The 24,261-nt window shown below is 41.8% G+C and overlaps 1 protein-coding gene across 1 annotated transcript in view; it reads right to left on the bottom strand.

Annotated features, from left to right (window-relative positions):
- The window catches only part of timp2a (TIMP metallopeptidase inhibitor 2a), an 81,933-nt gene that overhangs the window by 4,402 nt on the left and 53,270 nt on the right, over nucleotides 1-24,261 (bottom strand). The window contains exons 2-4 of the mRNA XM_063074550.1: nucleotides 20,315-20,415; nucleotides 11,992-12,100; nucleotides 4,041-4,165 (exon numbers count right to left, since the gene is read on the bottom strand). Coding sequence (XP_062930620.1) covers nucleotides 4,041-4,165; nucleotides 11,992-12,100; nucleotides 20,315-20,415 — 335 coding nt within the window. The remainder of the gene's footprint in view (nucleotides 1-4,040; nucleotides 4,166-11,991; nucleotides 12,101-20,314; nucleotides 20,416-24,261) is intronic.

Here is a 24,261-nt window from a genome sequence, read left to right as displayed (position 1 = left end):
TATCAGAAATCACTGATATCCTGGGATTTTCATGCACAACAGTCTATAGAGTTTACAGAGAATAGTGTGAGAAACATCCAATGAGTTGCAGTTCTGTGGGTGAAAATGCATTGTTAATGAGAGAGGTCAGAGGAGAATGGCCAGACTGGTTCAAGTTGACAGGAAGGCGACAGTAACTTAAATAACCATGTGTTAGAACAGTGGTGTGCAGAAGAGCATATTTGAATGCACGACATGTCAAACCTTGAAGTGGATGAGCTACAGCAGCAGAAGGCCACATCGGGTTCCACTCCTGTACCTAATAAAGTGGCCACTGAGTGTAGGTCAGCCATGATCAAGTTCAATCATGGAACAGGCTGGAAAAGTCCAGTGACCACCTACTGCTCCCTTTTGTGTGTTTGCGCTTGTCAAGAATCTATCAAACTCTATTTCTTTCCCCATTTCCACTACCCTTTGATGAACAGAGTTTCAAAGCCTCACAACTCTAAGTAAAAAGTTTTCATCTTATCTTAGTTTTAAAATGGCAACTCGTCAGTTCTAAATAATGAACCCCAATTCTAGCCTCTTCCTTAAAACACGGACCTTCACATGCAACCTGTCAAGATCCCTCCAGAATTAAGAGAATCAGTGGATGTAAGAAAGAGGAATTGGTGTTGACAGTCTGTGTGATCCTCTACTGGTTTCCTCTTGTAGTACTTAAAATACTCAATTCAGTCTCTCGGAGCATTTACACAGAATAACATTGTTTTATATTCTTGTGTTCTTGGAGCAAAGGGAAGGATTAGAGTGTAGAGCTCATTGGGATTTCCCTATCACTCAAATAGCTCACTTATCCTGACCTTAACTGCACCTTCTGCATGAGCCTTATAACACCCAAATCCCTTGGTGTCTACAGATCTTTCCAGGAGATCTATTCATCTTAGCCTTGAGCATCTTTAGTGATGAGTCATCTCCAAACCTCTGTGGCACAGAAGTACAACTCTATGAAGTCCAGATCTCCTCCACATCCCAGTACCTTATCACACAGTGTGGAAAGAGGGCCTTTGGCCCAACTCGTCCATACCAACCAAGATTTCCATCCAGGCTGGTGCACTTAGCCCATAAACCTGTGAACTTTTCCTGCCCATTATCTTTCAAGGTCATTATTGTGTCTGCCTCAATCAATTCCTCTGGTGCCCCAGTCCACATACCACCCTTGATGTTAAAAAAAAAATTGCCCCTCAATTTTCTGTTCAATCTGTCCCCTCTCATCTTAAACCTAAGCCGCAAAATTCTTGACTCCCAAACCCTGTGGGGGAAAATACTGACTGAATTCACCCTGTCTACACCCTTAATGATTTTATACACCTCTACAAGATCACCTTTCAGTCTCCTATGCTCCAAGGAAAAGAGGTCCCAGCCTGTCCAACCTTTCCCCTGTTACTGACTCCCTTGAGATTTGGAGCGAAAGGGAGCCTTGCCACAATACATTGACACAGTAGATCGCACCACTGCCTCAGAGCTCCAAGGACCTGGGGTAGGTCCTGTCTTTGAGTGGTTGTGCTGGATGTTCGGTTTGTCTTTGCACACTCTCTCTGATCGTGTGAGTTTCCTCTGACATCCCAAAGATGATCAGCTAAATTATGGCAAAAAAAAACATAATTGAGGAAGCTGGTGGGCATCTTTGAGAGGGAGTAAGTCACAGGGTGAGGAACTAAGGGAGAATGGAAAGGGATGATTTTACTGGGAGCTGATATGGACCTCAGAGGTTCCTTATGTGTTGTTATAAGTATAACACACATCCTCTCAGAATCTGAAATGTTTGAAAGGGAGTAGCCCCCCCTCCCAACTCCAGTATTACTGGAACTTTAATCTCCTCAAAGCAAAACTTCCAAACAATTATTCTGCATTCTTATTGTCTCTCTTATTCTAGCTTGATGCATGGTGCAATGACTTAATCTGTATGAACAACAAGCAAGACAAGCTTTTCACTGTATTTTGGTACATGCGGCAATAAGCCACTATTAATATAGAGACTAGAACAGTATTATCGATATCAGGCATGGCCTCACAAAAAGCTCTCCATTTATAGCATTTTTTGTACTCTTAAACCACTAGTTGTCCTAAATCTCAAGATCAGATCTATAAGACCATAAGACATGGAGCAGAATTTGGCCATTTGGCCTATTGTGTCTGCTCTACCATTCCATCATGGCTGATTTATTATCCCTGCCAACTCTATTCTGCTACCTTCTCCCTGTTAACTTTGACACCCTTGCTAATCAACCTCTGCTTTAAATATAGCCAATAACTTGGCCTCCACAGCTATCTGTGACAATGAATTTCACAGATTCACTACCCTCTGGCGAAAGAAATTTCTTCTCACCTTTGTTCTAAATGAACATTCCTCTATTCTGAGGCCGTGTCATTTGATCCTAGAATCCCACACTATAGGAAACATCCTCTCCAAGTCCACTCTATCTGAGCCTTTTACTAAATGGTTGTAAGACCCACGTACAAGGTTTGCGCTTTTTGTACAAGTATACTCAGATCACAAACATTCCATTGTTTCTTACTGCACCCAATAACTGGCTAGATTTCAGTACAAAGTTCCGAAAATGCAAGAACTGGCATAACATTTATTGACCAGATATATGAATGGCTTATTTTTTCACCAGAGCAACAAACAATCTGCCAGAACAAATTAGCAAGTCAAGCAGCATTCATGGGGGAATAAGGAATTGCCGATGTTCCAGGTTGAACATTTTCCCCTCTCCACAGATGATATGAACTCCTCCAGCAGATTATTTGTTGTTTCAGATTCCGGTCTCTCGGGTCTTTCCCTTTCCACTGGCGCTGCCTGACTTGTTGAGTAATTCCCGCATTTTCTGTTATTTCATTCATCAGTATTAGGCCTCTATATTTGACACGAGTTTGGCACTTCCCACCAAGCCAACTGCCTTTTCCCTAAAGCTCCCTTCTGGAAAGTGCTATAGGGCTATTAAAACAAAAACTTCACACCATTTAAAAACTGTCTTCCCCCAGGCAGTTAATCTGATCAACCATTCTAGGTCATCACCCCACCCTCCTCTATCTCTTACCCCCATCACTGAACCACGTTTTAAAATAGTTTACACTGTATATACATTATAGTGTTTATGTACCGTTTGTTCCATATCTGTACTTTGACTTCCAAGTCAAACCTTTATATAATTCTTTCCACAATCAAGAGAAGAATTCTGGTTAACTGAATGTCCACTGAATGGGACTATTTAAAAATAGATACATTCACCTGAATGGATTTTGGAGAGAAAACAGGAAGCAGGAACCAGTCTAACAAAGGAAATTGACCAGACATGTATATTGCAAGTTAATTGCCTTCCATTCAGTGGCCACTTTATTCGGTACACCTACTTGTTAATGCAAACATCTGGTCAGCCAATCATGTGGCAGAAACTCAATGCATAAAAGCATGCAGATGTGGTCAAGAAGTTCAGTTGTTGTTCAGACCAAAACAACAGAATAGGGAAGAAATGTGATCTAATGATTTTGACCACAGAATAATTGTTGGTGCCTAGCAAGGTGATGAGAGTATCTCAGAAAGTGCTGAACTCCTGGAATTTTCATGCACAACAGTCTCTAGAATTTATAGAGAATTGTGCAAATAAATAAATAAATAAATAAATAATCTCATCAGTTCTGTGGGTGATGAGATAGGATAGAGGGGAATGGCATGTTTGTTTCAAGCTGACAGGAAGGTGACAGTAACCTAAATAGCCAGAACAGTGATGTGGTGAAGAGCATCTCTGAAAGTACAACCTGTCGAACCTTGAAATGATGGACTACAGCAGCAGAAGACCATGAACATACACTCAGTGCCCACTTAATTAGGTGCAGGAGGTACTACTGGCCACTGAGTGTAGATGCATTCATTGGCAATTGGAGAGTAAAGGGGAAGCAGGAACCAGTCTAACTAAGGAAGCACCAATTGACCAGGCATATGCATTACAATTTCATTGTCATCTACATGGTTTTTTCATTCCATGCCACTTTCTCCTTACCTTACAATCACACTCTGATTGATATCTCTGGTTCAAGCCCTTCTTCTGTGTGGGAGTTAGCACGTCCCATTGGGAAATAAAATCACAGAGCGTGATTAACATATTTCCATCCTTGTCCAGTTTGCCTGTGGGTATATTAAAGTGAACCCAAGTTATTTTTTATTGACAATTACTGTATAAAGTTTTGCACACTGATTACAATGCCTAAATCAAAGTGAACTTGAGATTATTGTGTCAAATTGACATACAACAAATATATCTTTTACATACTTATACATGTGTAAGGGGTTTCTTCCTTTATGTTACCGCTAAGGCTAATAAAATGGCTTCTTTGTTATGTTATAATAAAATGGCTTCTCTGTGATATTAACTGCTGAGACGGTGGTTCTCTATAGCAGCTTGTTTGGGTTATAATTACTGATAATGAGAATTGTATTCATTTGCTAACCAACTGGTATAGATGTTATTCTTTCTTGTGTGTCTGTAAGCTCGTGTTTTCGCGGGCTTTGGGCAGAAGGCGGATGGGGACAGAGAGAGGAGACGGGATGCTGTAAGCTGGGCAATGGAACGGACCCCGAGCAGGAGTCCAAGGCCCAGGGTCTGCAGCGAGGAGAGGAGACATGGACAGACTCATAGAGCGTTTGGTCGATCACCGAGGGTGGTCCCATTCGGAGTTCGGAGGACATCGACTCTAGGAAGGGGGACCCAGTTCTGTAAGAGCTCCAACGATGTGTGCACGAACTGGTTAATAATAATGGCGCCTTTTTCTTTTTTTAAAAAACAGTTAAGCAGTTCTTACAACACACATCAAAGTTGCTGAACGCAGCAGGCCGGGCAGCATCTCTAGGAAGAGGTACAGTCGACGTTTCAGGCCGAGACCCTTCGTCAGGACTAACTGAAAGAAGAGCTAGTAAGAGATTTGAAAGTGGGAGGGGGAGGGGGAGGGGGAAGATCCAAAATGATAGGAGAAGACAGGAGGGGGAGGGATGGAGCCAAGAGCTGGACAGTTGTTTGGCAAAAGGGATATGAGAGGATCATGGGACAGGAGGCCCAGGGAGAAAGAAAAGTGGGGGGGGGAAACCCAGAGGATGGGCAAGGAGTATAGTGAGAGGGACAGAGGGAGAAAAAGGAGAGAGAGAGAAAGAATGTGTGTATATAAATAAATAACGGATGGGGTACGAGGGGGAGGTTGGTCATTAGCGGAAGTTTGAGAAGTCAATGTTCATGCCATCAGGTTGGAGGCTACCCAGACGGAATATGAGGTATTATTCCTCCAACCTGAGTGTGGCTTCATCTTTACAGTAGAGGAGACCGTGGATAGACATATCAGAATGGGAATAGGATGTTGAATTAAAATGTGTGGCCACTGGGACTGCATCTGGTGCTCCCGATGTGGCCTTCTACATATTGGCAAGACCCGACGCAGACTGGGAGATCGTTTCGCTGAAAAAGCAGGATCTCCCAGTGGCCACACATTTTAATTCCACGTCCCATTCCCATTCTGATATGTTTATGTGATCCTGAGAGCAATGCCGTCTGGAGCTATGCTCCTGGTAGAGTCACCCATGGCGGTAAGGTCGACGGTGAGGTCCCTGACAAAGAACAAACCAACCAAGACCTCAACGGTGGAACAGGCGGACGAAGTTACTTCGAACTCAACGGCTGTGAAGGTGGATGAAGGCTGCAACAAATCCATCAGCTCCAATCGTCATGGTTTCCATGCCATTGGAATCAATTGGTTGATTTGTGAAGTATCGTGTGCGTCTTGGAGTGCAACATCAAGTACACGTTAAACAAATACACACACAGGCGTCTTCACTCTGTGGGCCACTTCTTCAGAATGAAGATCATCACCCTCAGACTCCAGGGATAGCCATGACGACGATGACAACATGGCACAAATGAAGGCCATTGATGGAGATCTACCTTTACAGTTCCAGACAATGCTGGAGGAACTTCCTGGAGCCACATCCAACTACGTTTAACTGCTTCTGTGACCTCCTTAACATCATAAACTGAGAAGTGTTCAGTGATGAGTCTTACCATCTTTCCGTCTCCAAAGAAGCCTGGGCTGTCATATTGCAGGTTATACTTGTGCTAACTTCTGTCGGTAAATTACCATTTCCTATTGATGCATAACCAAGTCTTCTATCATTTAAGTCTATGACAATAACTGAGCACCTCACCATTAACATACTGGGTCAAGTCATCTTTGAAAAAAAAGCTTAATTGACCAGTCAAAGAATTGTGAACCTCCAGAGAGATTCAGAGGTTGGGTACCTTAAAATGAATGTCTCACCATCCAATTCACCAAGCCATTCCACCACTTCAAGATATTTTCCAACACTCATATGGGTGAGTGCTGTTGCAGTTTAAGAAGCTAAATGCCACCTTGGGCAATTAGTCTCCTTGCTCAACTGTCCATCCATGTCAAGGTCCACTCCATTCACCACCAGCGCGCAGTCCAGAATGTTGTAGATGTAGTAAGGAGATGAACCTGTGACGTCAGTGAGCTATGGGAAGGATACCTCTCAAATCTATAGAGTGTCCATGGCTTCTGTGAAGTCATGTATGGTGGTTAATGCTAATTCCTGCATTTATCTAGTGTTTCTGCATATTGAAGATCATATCCATTTTTCTTTAAGATACAACTCAGGCAACAGCTCTTGGCCACTGGAAGGAAGTAGATTGAGGACATATATGGTGATGCATCCTGGCATCTGTTGTGTAAATGCTTAATGCTATTCCCTTCATCTATCTGGTGTTTCTGCATTTTGAAGATAATATCCATTGTTCTTCAAATGGGCCTTCACAGGGATGGGCAGTCGAGCAAGTAGACCACCCTGGGATTACCAATATCACACCAGGCGTTCCTTGCGAAGCTGGTCAGGAATATGGCATCTCTGTGTTTCCTTGGCACATCATCCTCTTCCCAAACTTGGGAGGAAAGGTTGTGAATTTGTATCTGAAGTTCTTCTCCACCCCGTTTTAGAACATCAGGGATATTATCTTCTTGAGACTTCATCATTCCTCATTTGACCTTTTTTTTCCAACATTTTGCTGCTTGGGGCAGTACCAAGGCTGGACAGAATAATATGCCATGGGATGTAATCAAGGAGACTTGCACCAAGACAGAGTTAGAGTTCTGGAGTTTTTCATAATGCTCCTTCTGGCTGGTGTTGATTATCTCCCTGTCCTTGATAATCTCACCTCAATTATTGGCTCTTAATGGAGCGCTTGGTCTTGGGAGTGCTAAAGAATCCACTCAGGTTCAGGCAGTCAGTGAGTTGGCAGACATTTTGCTCTCTTTACACTCATCACCTATCTCTGGATTATGAGTTTTAAACCATAAGACATAAAAATAGAATTAGGCCAGTCGGCCCCATGTCTGTTCCACCATGGCTGATTTATTATCCCTCTCAACCCCATTCTCCTGCCTTCTCCCCATAACCTTTACTAATCAAGAACCCATCAACCAGTGTTTTAAATATATTCAATGACTTGGCCTCCACATTCATCTTGGGCAGTGAATTCCACAGATTTGTCACCATTCCCAATTCCAATTTTCTATTGGACTACTGCCATTAGGTGACTATAGAGCTGTTTCTTTCTCTCCCCTTGATATAATGAGAGTCTCCAATCCAAGAACACATTGCTTTTGCATTTAGCTCTCAGACCTCCGCAGCTTGACGGAGATGCCAGGAGTCTCTCCACAGATGTAACATGCTGGACATTAAAGCATTCCAGGCACCACAGACACATTGTGGTTCCTAGTGTCCATAGGGTATTGCTTGAGAAGAACAATAGTCTTAAAGTTCTTGAATCTTTCAGCATTTACTTCTTTTTGTTAATTTTTGATAGTTTCTTATGGTCTCGTTGCTATTGTTTTGGGGTCTGACAATGAAAATGGATTAAAATGGATGAAAGTGGTTAATCCAATAGCTGTCAAGGTCCAGACAGCCGTGAGGTATCTCACTTGGACAGGGACATATAGCATGGTTTATTCTTGCAAATATTGCAAGAATAATCCAACAGGTGCCAATATCCAAACTAGGGTTTAGAACTCTCCTTTATGTTTATCTGACAAAATTCTATGGTGTGATGGCATGCAAGCTGTGACTTTAATGAATCTTGATGAAGACTGTTGCCAAGCAAGCCTTTGCCATCTAACAGTTTTTCTCCCCATTCTGCACCTTACCTCGGGTGAGGATTAATGGGAAAACGATAAACCTGCGTTGTCTCTGCTTCAGAATCAGGGCACTCCAGACTTGGTGCTTCAGTTGCAATGGTCAGGCAATGCTTGCGCAATGTGCACTGATGCAGGAGAATGGACCTTACCGTAAACACTCTCAAAACAAGGATCCTCCACCAAGGTCCGTGACGAGACTCTGACACACTTTTGACATTTCATCTTTCAATGAATTGATGGTAAGATTCACCATCACCTTTTGTTTGCAATAAATTTTGGCTATTAAGTTAAAAGAGAGTACTTACAAGAATAAACCATGCAATGCCTTTTCTTTCTTTACATTTATAGTCAATGCTTTCAGTACTACTCTATAACATTCCCACAGATCAATAGCATTGCTGTCACTCATGTGTCGTCTAGGCTAGTACACTGTATTATTTATAATAATTATTTATTACAATAATTAAGGGGCTTCCTCACCCAAACCAGCTTCTCCCTCTCCAGTAGCAAAAGAACCCTACACTCTGGTCCTTCCCCACATAGCCCCTGCAGTGGCTACATCAAGCTTCAGCGCATAACTCAGCACGTACGCTGGCTGGAACATGCCAGTCAGCAGTATTCGTCCACAGACATCTTGATGTGCTGGCAGACCAAAAACTTCCAGGCAAGCCAAAGGGAGTCTTTCACTGAGTTGATGATCTGGCGATCAAGCCAAGATTTAGACCTCAAACCCACAGAAGTAATTTCTGCTGTCCTATACACTTCGGTGATATGGAGCACCCATAATAGCCACCACATTTTATTGGAGAGATACCATGAACACTGTCTCTGCAAAATGCTCCACTGGTAGGAATCAATGCCAGTGCCCTCTCAGAGAACATCTCCAACTTTAGGACTTGAATTATACTCTCCCAACCCCAATAAGGATGCTATTTGCATGCACCACATCAAACTCTCAAAACAAGAGCTCTACACCATACCTAGTCACAGAAAAAAAAAATATACAAAGTGGGCAAAAAAGCCCAGGAAAAAATGGTATAAGTAAGACACAATCTTCCCAAATTACCTCCCACATGCCCCATCAATCTCTGAGGAAACAAGTGAACTCCCGTTCTAAACTGGATATGCATTGCTGTTTGTTCATTTCCACGGGGGCAAAATTCCGGAGTTTTTCTTCCCAATAACAAAATGAGAGCATGTTCACCAAGATGGACAATGAGAGATTCAGAAGGTGCATCAGTGGCAACTTTGCCACTGAAGTCCACAGTGCGAAAAATGAATTACACAGTCTAACACCAAACACAAACTTCTAAAATGATTACAAACTTTGCTTTAAGTTCTGCAGGAAACTTCATGCCAGGGATCTTATTTAAAAACAAAAATTTAATTGGTTAATTCCTTCTCCCTGACCCATCTATCTACCTGCCAGCCTGTACTCCTTCCCCTCCCATCCAACTTCCTATTCTGGCTTCTTCCCCCTTTCTTTCCAGTGCTGATGAAGGGTCTTGGCCCGAGATGTCAGCTCTTCATTCCTTTCCATGGCTGCCGTCTGACCTGCTGAGTTCCTCCAGCATCCAGTGTGTTACTCTGGATTTCCAGCATCTTTTGTCTTTGTAATTAAATTGGAGGCCTTAACTTGATGGATGACAGGGTGAAGATATATCTCTAGCAAAGGAAGTGCAAGGCAGTCCTTCCCTCCGCTAACCTGCAGGTCACCCTTGGGCAAGATGTAGCACCAGCTTAGCCCCTGATCAGGGTCACGTGAAGCCAAGGGGGCAGGTGGTGGATGGTCATACGTGCGATGGTGCTTATCACAAGTCCTGGTTATGCAACCATGGATGCCAGGTCAGTGGTCACCTGTCTTAGAGAGATACTGCCTAGAAGAAGGCACTAGAAAACCACTTCTGTAGAAAAATTTGCCAAGAACAATCATGGTCATGGATTAGACCATGATCGCCTACGTCAATATAAGATGATGTTGATGATGACGACGATGAAGACGATGATGACTTGACTTGTAAAGCACATATAAAACAGGAAATACTTGATCACTCAGCAGGGTAGGGAACATTAGTGGAAACAGCGTTAATGTGTCTTCTGAACCGAACAAGCTGCTGAGAGAGGCAGGGGTGGAGAAGACTGAGAAGATGTCTGCACTGCGGCAGCAAACCAGCTTTACAGGTGACACCTCGCTTTTGGTGCCATCTTGTCGATAGGAACAGTCAGAGGGAAGGAAGAAGAATATGCTGGCACTTGGGATGCACAACGCATCAGCAGCTGGAGATCGGAAAAAAAACCAGATAGGGAGACTGAGTTAATGTTAAGAGGTTGATTTCAGTGTTGAGTCCCAAGGGCTGCAATATTCCCAAATGGAACATAAAATGCTGTTCCTTAAGCTAATGTCGGGCTTCAACAGAACTTTGTAAACAACCAGAGCAGGAGTGTGACAGAGAATTAAAGTGGCAGGCAGCTAGAAGTTCGGAGCCACCTTCCCCAACAGAGGCATTCCACTCTATTGTCACTCAGTCTGTAATGCAAACATTAAATACTGAACACACACAAAATACTGGAGGAACTCAGCAGGTCAGGCAAGATCTATGGAAACGAATAGAGAGTTAACATTTTGGGCTGAGAGCCGTCAAGAGTGGAAAGGAGGGGGGAAGAAGCCAGAATAAGAAGTTTGGGGGAGGGGACAGAGTACCAGCTAGAAGGTGCTAAGTGAAGCTAGGTGAGGGGGAAGGGAGATGGGGAGGGGGAAGGTAAATGGGAAGGGGGTGTGGTGAGAGTCTGGGAGGTGATATATGGAAAAGGTAAAGGGCTGAAGAAGGAATCTGAAAGGAGAGGAGAGTGAACCTTGGGAGAAAGGGAAAGAAGAGGGGACCCAAAGGGAGTGAGAAGCAGGTGAGGAGAAGAGAAGATGTCAGGGGGAGTGAGAATGGGGAATATAAAAAGAGAGAAGGGGAGGGGGAAGGAATACTCAGTAAATCAGCTAACATCTGTGGATAGAAGCAGTCAGTATTTCAGTGAGACCCTTGGCTACCTGACCTTCTCAGTGTTGCCAGCATTTTCCGTTTTCATTTCAGATTTCCAGAAACTAATTTTTCCTTTGTTACCCAATCTGTGCTTTCCCAGTGTAGAAGAAACTATACTGTAAGTACTGAATACAGTTCACCAAATTGGACTTGCAAGTAAACTGCTGTTTCACTTGCATAAACCGTTTGGCTCCCTGGTTGGTGGAATGTGAAGAAACAAAGCAGATTCTTTGAACTTTACTGTTTAATGTAAAGTTTCAGCATAGCCTCAGAATAGAAGGATAATCCTTCAGAACACAGATGAGGAGGAATTTGAGACAAGAGAGCGATGAATCTGTGGAGGACAAGTCTCAAAGTTTGTGAGGAGAAGGCAGGAGAATGGGGTTGGGAGGGAAAACAAATCAGCCATGGTCAAATGGTAGAGCAGACTCAATGTCCTAATTATCTCCTTACCATCCATTACTCAGCAGGCAACAACATGGCTGCTCTTAATACAGCACCAATCTACTGCAAAGAGATCACAAGAGTGCAACAAGCTAATTTATTATTCCGAGGGTTTTCACTGAGTCTTCACTTTAACCTTGTCCAATTATATTAATGAAACCAAAAAACTGAACAGCAAAGTTGACCTCATATTCACTTTCTAGCAAATTCTTCCAGAGATCCCCAAAGAGACCATCACTAATGTTAAATCTTGACAACAGTTTCAAAATTAAAAGCATGTATTTACCTGTAATTAGATATTCTTTCTTCCCACTTGTATCGAGCATGACTCCACACACTGCTGATGAAGGGGCAGTGTAAATATATTCAATATTGTATTCTGGTCCTTTGAACATCTGTAAACAATGGAATTTGCCTATTAAATTAGTGGAATACCAGAAAACAGGAGGGCAATTTGGTTAAAACATAGGCAATTGTGAAATCCATTGATTAACTATCCTTTGTTAAAAAATGTCACCTCTTTTCAACAGTTATATTCCCTCAACCATCAGGCTCCTGAACTGGTGTGGATAACTTGACTCACCCCAATACCGAATTGAGTCCACAACTTAGGGACTTGCTTTCAAGGACTCTATAACTCATGTTCTCAAAATCATTTATTACTTATTTCTTTTTTTAATTATTATTAATTTGTTTTTCTTTTTAAATTGGCACAGTTTTGAAGATTCAAAGTACATTTATTATAAAAAATGTACAAATTACACAACTTTGAGATTTGTTTTCTTACAGGCAGTCGCAAAGCAAGAAACCCAAAAGAACCCAATTTAAAAAAATAAAATAATGACCAACCCACAATGCGCAGAGAGAGAAAGAAAAAAAATACAAATCATGTAAGCAACAACGGTATTCCGAACAAAAGTTGTTGTCTTTTGCACATTGGTTGTTTGTCTGTCTTTGTATGAGTGTAGTTTTTCCATTGATTCTACCATGTTTCTTTGTATCCACTGTGAATTCCCCCAAGAAAATGAATTTCAGGTTTGTATATGTACTTTAATAATAAATTTACTTTAAACTTTGAACTCGGTAGACTGTGTTTTTGCATAGGTTAAAAGCAAGCATATGTGTCATGTGTTTTAAACTTAATCTTTTAAGTATGGATGCTCATGCATTTACTGAAGGCCAATTCATGCAATTTGTACATCATATTAGTCCTGCTTAGCAAATGAATTCCAGGTGCGATATTCATTTGGGAATCATAAAGGTGTGCAGTTAATTCAGCCGTATAGAATGCCATCAGTGAAGCTTACGTGAAAGACAAAAACAAACAACTGGCAAAAGTACAGAATTTTTGCTATTATAGAGTAATGAGTTTTTTTCATTTTAATATAGTAATGAAATTCTGGGGGCAATGTACAATACCTTAAAATGTCTTTTCAAATGCAAGTGAATCTTGCATAAACCCTTACCCACCAGTGTCATGGTTGATTTCTTTTCCCGTTCTCATTCTGCATCTCCAGCATCATCAAAGAAACTTCTTATGTTTTAGGCAGCTAGATAATCATCTTTGGATAATGGTACTGCTGAATTATGTATCTGCGGCTCTCTCTCCAGCTCCAGCTGTGGTTTGACATTTTCAGATGCAGTGATGTACAATAGATCTTAGACATCCTACAGTGATAGAATTATGGAGCTGGGCAATTGCCTGAGGCTAATTTCCATCACTGTTCAATATCACGGTTATCCTTTGGTTAAGTAATTTACCCTTTTATATGCGAGTTGCAGCTGTGATAAATCAATATTCATTAACTTTGTTCTGCTTTCTACCATAACAATTCTATGCTTTCATGTAACTTTGAGTGAAGAGATGAATAACAGGTATTTAAATGATTCATTTCCAAGGAGGTAATACGTCTACATCCCAGCCTCATCACATTCAGCATTCGATGAATCGCCAATTATGACTGTCATTTTTTTCACAGCAATTCCAAAGGAGTCAACCGAATAGCTATTACATACTCCCTCCAGTTATCTAGCATCTTGCAGATCATCAATACAGTGGGTATTTTTGTTATAAAGCATTATGGAATGTAAAAACTACTTCATTAATTAAATACCACATCAGCAGGAATTATTCCTTTGCAGACATGATAAAGGTGCCAAGTATACAGTTCAAATATGATCAACATACATCAAAGTTGCTGGTGAACGCAGCAGGCCAAGCAGCATCTATAGGAAGAGGCGCAGTTGACGTTTCAGGCCAAGACCCTTCGTCAGTCTCGGCCCGAAATGTCGACTGTACCTCTTCCTAGAGATGCTGCCTGGCCTGCTGCATTCACCAAATATAGGAGGGGACTATGTTGAAAAATAAATGTGCTAGGTTTTCTAAAATTAACTCCTTCTACCTTAGGCCACAAACTTATCAACCACCCCTGCTGGGGACACTTTCTGAAGGTCCAAGATCCCTATGCTCCACGACCGCTGGACTAAGTGTGTAAATGTACGAGGGGCAAACATGAGGAAATCTGCAGATGCTGGAATTTCAAGCAACACACATAAAAGTTGCTGGTGAACGCAGCAGGCCAGGCAGCATCTCCAGGAAGAGGTACAGTCGATGTTTCGGGCCGAGACCCTTCGTCAGTCTCGGCCCGAAATGTCAACTGTACCTCTTCCTAGAGATGCTGCCTGGCCTGCTGCATTCACCAAATATAGGAGGGGACTATGTTGAAAAATAAATGTGCTAGGTTTTCTACAATTAACTCCTTCTACCTTAGGCCACAAACCTATCAATCACCCCTCGTATATATTCTATTAGGGAGCCATGGTAGCCTGGTGGTTAGCACGAAGCTATTACCGCTGAGTTCAGATTTCTGATAAAGTTTGTACATTCTTCCCATGAGTGCTTGGGTCTCTTCCTTGTGCTGCAGTTTCCACCCATAGTCCAGAGACATACCGTTAGTAGGTTAATTGGTCATTGTAACTCAACCTGAGATGAGGCTAGTGTTAAATAGGTGAATTCTGGATGGTGTGGCCTGTTGGACAGGAAGGGATCTGCCCCATTCTGTTACCTCTAAATAAATACTACCAAAATTTGTATGAGTACCAAGAACATGGAGATCACATCATCTTTTTCGTCATTTTTAGTAACTGATCTAAATTGGGGGAAAAATCACTTCAAAGATCTGTGAGAACCTTCTCGGAAGAGGGGGATGGGTTCGAGGGGGAGGTGGGTTCAAGGGAGATGCGAGGGGAAAGTTTTTCTACTCGGAGAGTGGTGGTTGCCTGGAATGCACCACCTGGTATGGTGGCAGAGGCAAACACATTAGGGGCTTTTAAGAAACTTTGGGTAGGCACATGGATATAAGGAAGATGGAGGGATATGGACACGGTGTAGGTAAAGGGATTAGTGTTTGGGTGTTTTATATTTGCTGTTGTGCTGAACCAGCTAAAAACTGTGGGCCGAGTGGCCATTCCTGTGCTGTACTGTTCCATATTCTATGTTCCTGATTGTGAGTGTATGTTCAATCCAATAACAGGTCAAGGATTCAGTATGGATTGATAAAACCATCATCTTGTATGGGTTTATAATTTATTGGCTCAGCACGCGGGTACTTTAGCATTTTATCCAACATCACAGTCCCAGCATCTCTGCCGCAGTACTCCAAGTTTCAGTAGATACTAATGGGATTCATTAAACATAAAACAATACAGCACAGACAAAGGCCCTTTTGGCCCATGGTGTCTCTTCTAACCATGATGCTAACTTGAAACTAATTCCATTTGCCTGTAGTTCCTGCCCGCCTATGAGACAGTCTAAATGCATTTTAAACGTTCCTAATAGTTACTGTATACATTTCAAAAGTTTAAAGCTCAAAGTAAATTTATTATTAAAGTATGTGTATGTCACAATATACTACCCCCGAGATTCATTGTTTTCACAGGAATTCACATTAAAACAAAGAAATACAATAGAATCAATGAAAAACTAAACACAAAGACGGACAAACAAACCAATGTGCTTAAAAAAGGGGTGGGGGGCAGAAGATAGGGACACTGTCAATACTGAGAATATGTGTTGCAGATTCCTTGAAAGTGATCCATAGGTTGTGGAATCTGTAGTGATGTTATCTAGCCATTTATAAATGAAGACATTTAGCCAGTTTGGTGGTAGTAATGGCTAACCAACCAGTTTACTCAGCATACCCATCTTAAACAGGTTAACATAAGGCATTTGTAGTCAACTGAAAAGACCTTTGGATCTATGTTGTGATAAAAATCACCCAAATCAAATCAGCAATCAAAAAGGAATGCAGACTGGGGAGAAGTTATCACTATTAAACATCTGGTTGATTTACAAGTAACTGCACACTGCTTTAAAACACTACATTGTTGATGATTCCCATATTAGTAAACTCTGCATTTACAATAAAAATGTCCCTCCCTAGATTTACTATTGAGCAATGCTATCATTAAATGTGGTTACTGTGTTGGAAAATAAAACAATCCACCAGCAGGGGGAAGCAGCATGGAAAGTTCCCAATCAAAATTCCTTCAGCACGTTAGCTTACATGTGCCATGGGATAATAGCTGTATAAAAGAGCTCATTTTGGAACAAATACTGTCTCTGTAAAGCTTAGATCAAATACACTGAAGGACAGCAAGCAAGCTGTAGAAATTCTTTCAATTGCTTGGCAGGTCGCAACCTTCTCTTTTAGCAGAAGTGACTCCTGGCAGAATCCAGATTTGTCACTTCCCAGCTGTGTCACAGAGGCTTCATAAACAGGGGTAGCTAGTCAATGTCCCTGTACTTGGTTGTACTTGTTTCTTAAGAAGAATTGCAAGCTCACCTAGAAAGGATGGTAAACAAGACAGGTGGGGAAAGCCACCATCGAGCACATCGACAAGGAACGCTGCCACAAGTAAGCAGCATCCATCACTGAGGGCCCCCAGCATCCATCATTGACGGCCCGCACCATCCCCCATCCAGGTCATGCTCTCTTCTCAATGCTACCCTCAGGAAGGAAGTATGGGAGCCTTAGGTTCCACACCACCAGGTTCAGGAACAGTTATTGCCCTTCAGCTATCAGCTCCTGAACCAGCGTGGATAAGTTCACTCACTACAACAATGAACCAATTCCACAAACTGTGGATTTACTTTCAAGGACTCTGCAACTCACGGTTTTTATACTCATTTTCATGTGCACATTATTTATTTATTGAGATACAGCACAGAGTAGGCCCTTCAAACTGCACCACCCAGTAACTACCCCCCCCCCCCAATTTGATCCTGGTCTAATCACGGGACAATATACAAAGACCAATTCACCAATCAAATGGTGCAACTTTGGACTGTGGGCGGAAACCGGAGCACCCAGAGGAAACCCACACAGTCACGGGGAGAACATACAAACTCCCTTATAGGCAGCAGGGGGAATTGAACCCGGGTCGTCTGCACTGTAAAGTTCTTTTTGCACCTAGATTGTTTGTCAGTCTTTGCTGTATGTAGTTTTTCATTGATTCTATTGTATTTCCCAGTTCTACTTTGCATGTCTGCAAGAAAATGAATCTCAAGGATGTATATGGTGACATATATGTACTTTGATAATAAATTTACTTCGAACTTTATAAACGACTGCTTGACTGCCAGAAGAAAGATACTCAGACCCTTGGTTCCATCCTCTTTATCTCGAGAGCACTGAACCCAATGTAGCTCGTCTGTGCTTGATAAGCTCTCTTGGTCAACAGAAAAAAAAACACTTTGATATCCTTGGCACACTTTGCTCAAACGGAAGTTCCACACAGGCATAGGGAAGAGCAGACCTTGGATACAGACAACAAAACTGACCTCACATAGAGGTTTATAAAACCATGAGAGGGATAAATAAGGTAAATACTCAGAGTCTCGTCTCCAGGGGAAAACTTAAAAGGCATAGGGTTATAGTGAAAAGTTTAAAAAGGGGATTGAAAGGGCAACTTTTTCTAGACAAGGTGATGGTAAGTACGTGGTACGAGCTGACAGAGGAAGTGGTAAAGGCAGGTACAATTACATTTAAAAAGACACTTGGATAGGTACAGGGATAGGAAAGATTTAGAGACACATGGGCAGATGGGACTAGCTTAGTTAAGCAACTTGGTCAGGATGGATGTGCTGGCCTGAAAAGTCCCTCTCTCTCGCTGTACTGCTCTATGAATTTGTGCTGTAAGGAGGAGAAGATGGCAGCTCGTGGCCTCTCCAGTGATGAATATCTGTTACCTGTCAAGTAGGGGGCCGTGCACAATTCTGATTTGATGAAGACAGACATGAGAGTGCGGAGGAACATCTGGAAAACTTCTGAAAAGCCCGCTTCGCTGCCGCTGCTACTGTGTGGTAACCGGAATCTCCGGAGCAGAAGGCCCCGAAATCCTCGGCTTTGCATGTTTCAGCGGCCGGGGTGAGGTCGAAGGCGCTCAGCAGAGGATGGCACTCGGGAGGCTGTATCGGAGGAGCAGGTCGGAAGCTCAAAGTTTTCGGACGGACAGACTCAGTGTCGGCTGTGGTCGGCTGCTTCCAAGGTATTGGCATATTGACGGTGCCTGGAGATTTATGGCAGGGAGTTTCTCCCTTTTGCCGCCGCTATCAGGGACTCGGGAGTCGATCGACTCGGGACTTTGAGACTTTTTTTTACTGTGCCCATGGTTTGTTCTTCATCAAATTATGGTATTGCTTTGCACTGCTGTAACTATATGTTATAATTATGTGGTTCTGGCAGTGTTAGTCTTTGGTTTGCCCTGTTTTCTGTGATATCACTCCGGAAAAACATTGTATCATTTTTTAATGCATGTATGCATTTCTAAATGACAATAAAAGAGGACTGAGTGTTCTCATAATCTTATAGAAGTCCTGGTATGGGCCATTCTCGTGGAACCGCTGGGCAATTATGCTGCTAATGGAAATCATGGGTAGAGACAGTGCCTTCGTAAAAAACCTACGTCTGGCAACCTCCTATTCAGTTTAAGAGTTCACATAAGAACATTCAGTAACTAAACATTCAGCATCTAAAACCCTTCACGAACACTGCTGGTGTCTCCTTGGGCACCTTCAGTGCCAAGGAAATTAGTGTTGCAGCTGCACTCACTGGCTCACTTCCACTGCTGTCTGAATAAAAGAGCAAAGCAGGCAATCTCAACAGCTCTGCTGAGGTCACTATCACCTGCTGAATCGTTGACCTAACAGCTCCCTAGTTGATTTTGCACACAGCTTCCCTGAGGGACGTTGAGGATGATGAGAAAGATAAAGATTAGTTTTATTTATCACATGCAAATTGAAACGTACAGTGAAATGCATCACACACACTCACAAGATATTGGAGGAACCCAGCAGGCCAGGGAGCATCCACGGACAGAAATGAACAGTTGACATTTCAAGCCAAGACTCTTCACCAGTCCCGATGAATGGTCTCAGCCTGAAACGTCGATTGTTTATTCCTCACCATGGATGCTGCTTGACCTGCTGAGTTCCTCCAGCATTTTGTGTGTGCGTGTGTTACTCTGGCTTTCCAGCATCTGCAGAAACTCGTGTTAGTAAAATGCATCATACCCTGATAGCGTTACGCTAATCACTACACCACTTAAAAATTATGGGGAGCTGGTAACTTCCATTGCACAAACCAGCCTTCTACTCACAGGGAACAAAGTTGATGATCTTTACCGAGATCACAGAGGTGCAAGTAGATCTTTGGGTGACATTCAGACACTTTCTCAGAGAAGTCCGAGAAGAACCTTTGCTGCTAAGGATCACATCATTAGGCCGATGAGTTCTATTGCCCTTGGCTCTGTGCTATGCTGTCGCCAGCATTCATCCAACATTATGTCACCAAGAGATGTGCCAAGAGCAATCTCATCTCTTCAAAGTCACTGTCTGCGTGAAGGTCGGATCAAAATGCATGCGATGACTGGGTGGGAATACAGGAAGGCAAGAGAATATTGGCTGGGGCAAGAGGTGCAAAACTCAGTGAGGCCATAAAAACTGTTTTAGAAGCTACAATAGAATGTGTAGACTCTAGACTTATTTACCAGACATGAAGCATGACCTTCGTTTATAGCGCATCTGGTTGACTGAGGCCCCTGTATCAATCAAATACATCACTTAGATCTGATTCTCAGCCCAGCAAAAATATACTATTTTTGTTTAGCACCATAATTGGGCAATTACCTTTGTAGTGATAAAATGACATAAATATATTAATTTCAAAACTCTGCAAAGGACCTAGCATCCTTCCCACACCAATTATATCACTGAACTGTACGGGATTGAGACCACATTAGATTAAGAAGACCAGCTGTAATGAGTGGAGTTGAGTGTCACCACTATACCACTGTAACATGAACAAAATACAGTTATTGTTCTGTTGGTATGTTGGTGACTCAGAACATAACAGGAATATTCACTATTATAAGTTCACTGTATTTCATTCTTATGTTGGGTGTCACTAACATACTGACAAAACGTACTAAATAGTATTGTTGCTGTGCTGGTGATTCATAACTTAACAAGAATGTAATACAGTTCTGAATTTGGAGAACTAAATTTCTAATGAAAAACAGAATATTCGTTCAGTCTTTGTTGTAGGTACCTTAATCTGTTTGATCTCATACTGGATCTTCTGGATGGGATTTCCGTAGATATCATTCCCAGAACTCACTTCTTTATTTGTAATGACTTTTGCTCTGATCACTGGAAAAGTTAAAAAAAAAGATAAATTAATTTCCAGCAGAAATATAGTTAAAACATCAAAAATGCACCAGGAAGAGCAACTTCCAATGTTAGAAGATTAAAGAACAGTTTTGCAGAAGATTCTACCCACATGAATAAGCAAAAGGCGAACGGCCGGAGGAACTCAGTGAGACAGACAGCACTTGTGAAGAGCAAAGGGTAGACAGATGAAGGGTCTTGACTGGATTCCCACAGCAATTTGTTCTTTGCTCCGGATTCCAGCATCTGTTTGCAAATGTATAAGCATTTGCTTTATAACATAACGAAATCTCTTGTGGCAATGCTTGATTTAAGGGGCAGGAGAATTGCACATTAGGATCTGTAATATACTTTCCCGCTGAATGTATTATTTATAACTTGATGCTGCTTTCAAACCACAAGGTGTACTTGCAGATTAGAGACAGAGTGTATCGTTTGCATTAATCATCACTTAACACTCTCTTCTCACTGCTGCCGTCAGGAAGGAGATAAAAAGGTCTCGGAACTCACACCACCAGGTTGAGTAACAGTTATTAACCCTCAACCATCACGGTCTTGAACCAAAGGGGATAACTTCACTCAACTTCAGTTGCCCCATTACTGAAATGTCTCCTAAACCAATGTACTCACTTGCAAGGACTTTTCATCTCATGTTCTTGATATTTATGGTTATTTATTTATTATTGTTTCTTCTTTTTGTATTTGCACAGTTTGTTGTCCTCTGCACTCTGGTTGAACACTCTAGTTGGGTTGTCTTTCATTGATTCTGTTATGATTATTATTATTATTCTATAGTTTTATTGAGTATGCCCACAAGATAATGAGTGTATGTGGTGACATATATGTACTTTGAGAATAAAATTTACTTGAATTTCACATGTCTCCACTGAAAAGGGCAATAGGAAATGTAGATTTACGAATGAAAGCAAATAGACAAAAGACCCCCACACATTCAGCTCTGGTTAGGGCCAAGTGGAGGACTTTAACTTCACCGGGCTTTGGCGATGTGCACAACTTCATCCTTGATGCTAATCAAGTGAATTAGTGTAGACGGGAGCCTGACCTGACAAGATTGAGGTCAAGGGTTAAAGGGGGGGGGGAATTGGGGCCAGCTTGATTACCCTAGGCCTAAATCTGGAGACTAACGAATACATTTCAAGCACAATTAAATCAGTGGATTTTTTCCAGTTAGAAATCAGACTAATCCCTTCTCCTCCCCCTATCAGATAATTATGATCACTGAGAATCTTTTGGAAGATATTTGCCTTGTAATTCACCACAAATGAATTACTCAATTTGCGCAATTCTTTAGCAATTCAGTAGCAATGAAGGAATGAATTTCTTGTCAATTATGTTCCAAGATAATACCAATTAAATATAGATTCCTGAGGAATTTTTCATTTCAGATAAAGGCCACTTAGTTTCTAAAAAATCTTCCCGAAATCCCCTAGAATTTCCTGTTGTTGGATATTTCCTGATTTCCTGTTGTGTTTCTTTTGAAATGGCACCATTTGTAAGTAAAATATATGTCTATAGATGATGGTAATATACTTTTTCTATCTTTGTGCTGAATAGGTGAATACAAAAGAACTTGCTTGTGAGAATAAGCCAGTTTACATCAATGAGGGAATTAGTCCATTTGATACCCTAATGAGTAGAATTAGAAATTAATTATTTTGCTGGCATTGGAGAGGGTCCAGAGAAGGTTAATGAGAATGATTCCATGAATGACAGGGTTAACTTATCAGGAATGTTTGATGGCTCCAGGCCTGTACTCACTGAAGTTTAGAAGAATGGGGGAGGGGGAGATTCTCATTGAAACCTTTTGAGCATTGAAAGGCCTAAATAGAGTGGATATGGAGAGGATGTTTCTCATTGTGGGTGAGTTGAGGACCAGAGGGCACAACTTCAGAATAGAGGGACATCCATTTAGAACACGGATGAGAACAGATTTCTCTAGCAACACACAAAAAAATGCTGGAGGAAATCAGTTCAGACAGCATCTGTGGAAATGAATAAACAGTCAATGTTTTGGGCTGCAACCCTTCTTCAGGACTGGAAAGGAAGAGAGAAGACGCCAGAAATTAGGTGGGGGGAAGGGAAGGAGGATAACTAGCAGGTGATAGGTGAAGCCAGGTGGGTAGGAAAGGTAAAGGGCTGGAGATGGAAGAATCTGACAGGAGAGGAGAATGGACCATAGCAGAGTGAAGGAGGAGGGTCCTGGAGGAGGTTATAAGTAGGTGACAAGAGGTAAGGGACCAGAGTGGGGAAAAGAGGAAGAGGGGAGGGGGAGTTTCTTTAGCCAGAGGATGGTGAACCTGTGAAATTCACTGCCATAAACAGCAGTGGGGGCCAAGTCATGAACGTATTTAAAGCGGAGGTTGACTGGCTCTTGATCAGTAAAGGCATCAAAAGCTCATGGAGAGAAGGCAAGAGAATGGGGTTGAGAGGGATAATAATCAGCCATAATGAAATGGCAGAGTAGACTTGATGGGCTGAATGGCCTCATTCTGCTCCTACGACCTATGATCTTATTCTCTGTTGAAAAAATGCAAATTGAAACACATGGCCTTCAAGATTCAAATGGAATTAATGGGATAGCTTTTACTACACAATGAGTCTGCTCTGTGGGTGCAGTCCTTCATTGATTCTATTACAGTTATTGGATTTATTGAGCGTGCCTGCAAGAAAATGAATCCCAGGATTTTATACGGTGACATATACTGTATATACCTTGACGATAAATTTACTTTGAACTCTCTTTCACTGCAAAGTTCAATAACATCTGCACTCTTGAGACTCGACAAGAGGCTTAACAGAACTCTTGCTATCAAAGTGCAACTATTTTAAGTGCAAAAACAATGCCAAATTTTTACAGATCAAAATAGCAGGGTGCCTAAGATATGAAATGTTCCACTTTGAGCTTGACATAAAATGGACTGGTTATGATCATCAGCTACCTGGTAGAAAATGGATCTTGCTTACACTTGGTGATGGCAGTAATTCTTTTGACTTGGTAGAAAAATTTAAAATTAATTATATTTAATTTTTAGTATTTTAAATTATTAAAACCAATAATAAACTTTACAATGAAACATTAGTGTATACCCACAAGGCTTGTGTTTCTAAAATTATTATTCCCTGAGAAATATTTGTGCAAAGGGATTTTAAAGCAGTTTATAAAGTAACCTTGGCATCCGGACAGACAAAACCATTTTGAGTGGGCTGACAGGATCGAGTGGTGAAGCTTCAGTTTGTGGAGTCATTTTTTTTTTTGCAGAATCATACATTTTTGGACTCTGATCTTTTAAATCATTGGCATTAACGCTTGATGTTGTCCACGAGAAACATTTTGGTGTTGGTACATTTGCATCTCATTTTGGTTAACGCTGCTAACCCTATTAATACAGCTTTCAGGGAGACACTCGGTATCCGTTCAGCACAGCAGAAGCATGTTGTGTTGTTCATGGAAAAGACATGACAAAAAAAGTGCTGTAGTCACACACACACACAATGCTGGAGGATCCCAGCAGGGAGAAAGCTGAGGCTGCGGACCTGTTTTGGGCTTCATGTCTGAGGACCTACTTTCATTCTAAATACTATTTGCTTCCTTTTATTGTTTGCACGGTTTCTTTTTTCCCTCTCTCTCTCCCTCTCTCTCTGCACATCCGGTGTTTGTTACATTTTTTTAAAAATAGGTTCTTCGGGGTTTCTTGTTTTATGGCTGCCTGTAAGGAGACGAATCTCAAGATTGTATAATGTATACATCCTTCGATGATAAACATGCTTTGAACTTTGAGAAAGGAGTTGACAGGGATAGTAAGTCAG

The sequence above is a fragment of the Mobula hypostoma genome, chromosome 22, assembly GCF_963921235.1.
Source record: "Mobula hypostoma chromosome 22, sMobHyp1.1, whole genome shotgun sequence".
Classification (NCBI taxonomy): Eukaryota; Metazoa; Chordata; class Chondrichthyes; order Myliobatiformes; family Myliobatidae; genus Mobula; species Mobula hypostoma.
This window is presented reverse-complemented; position numbering and strand designations above follow the sequence as displayed.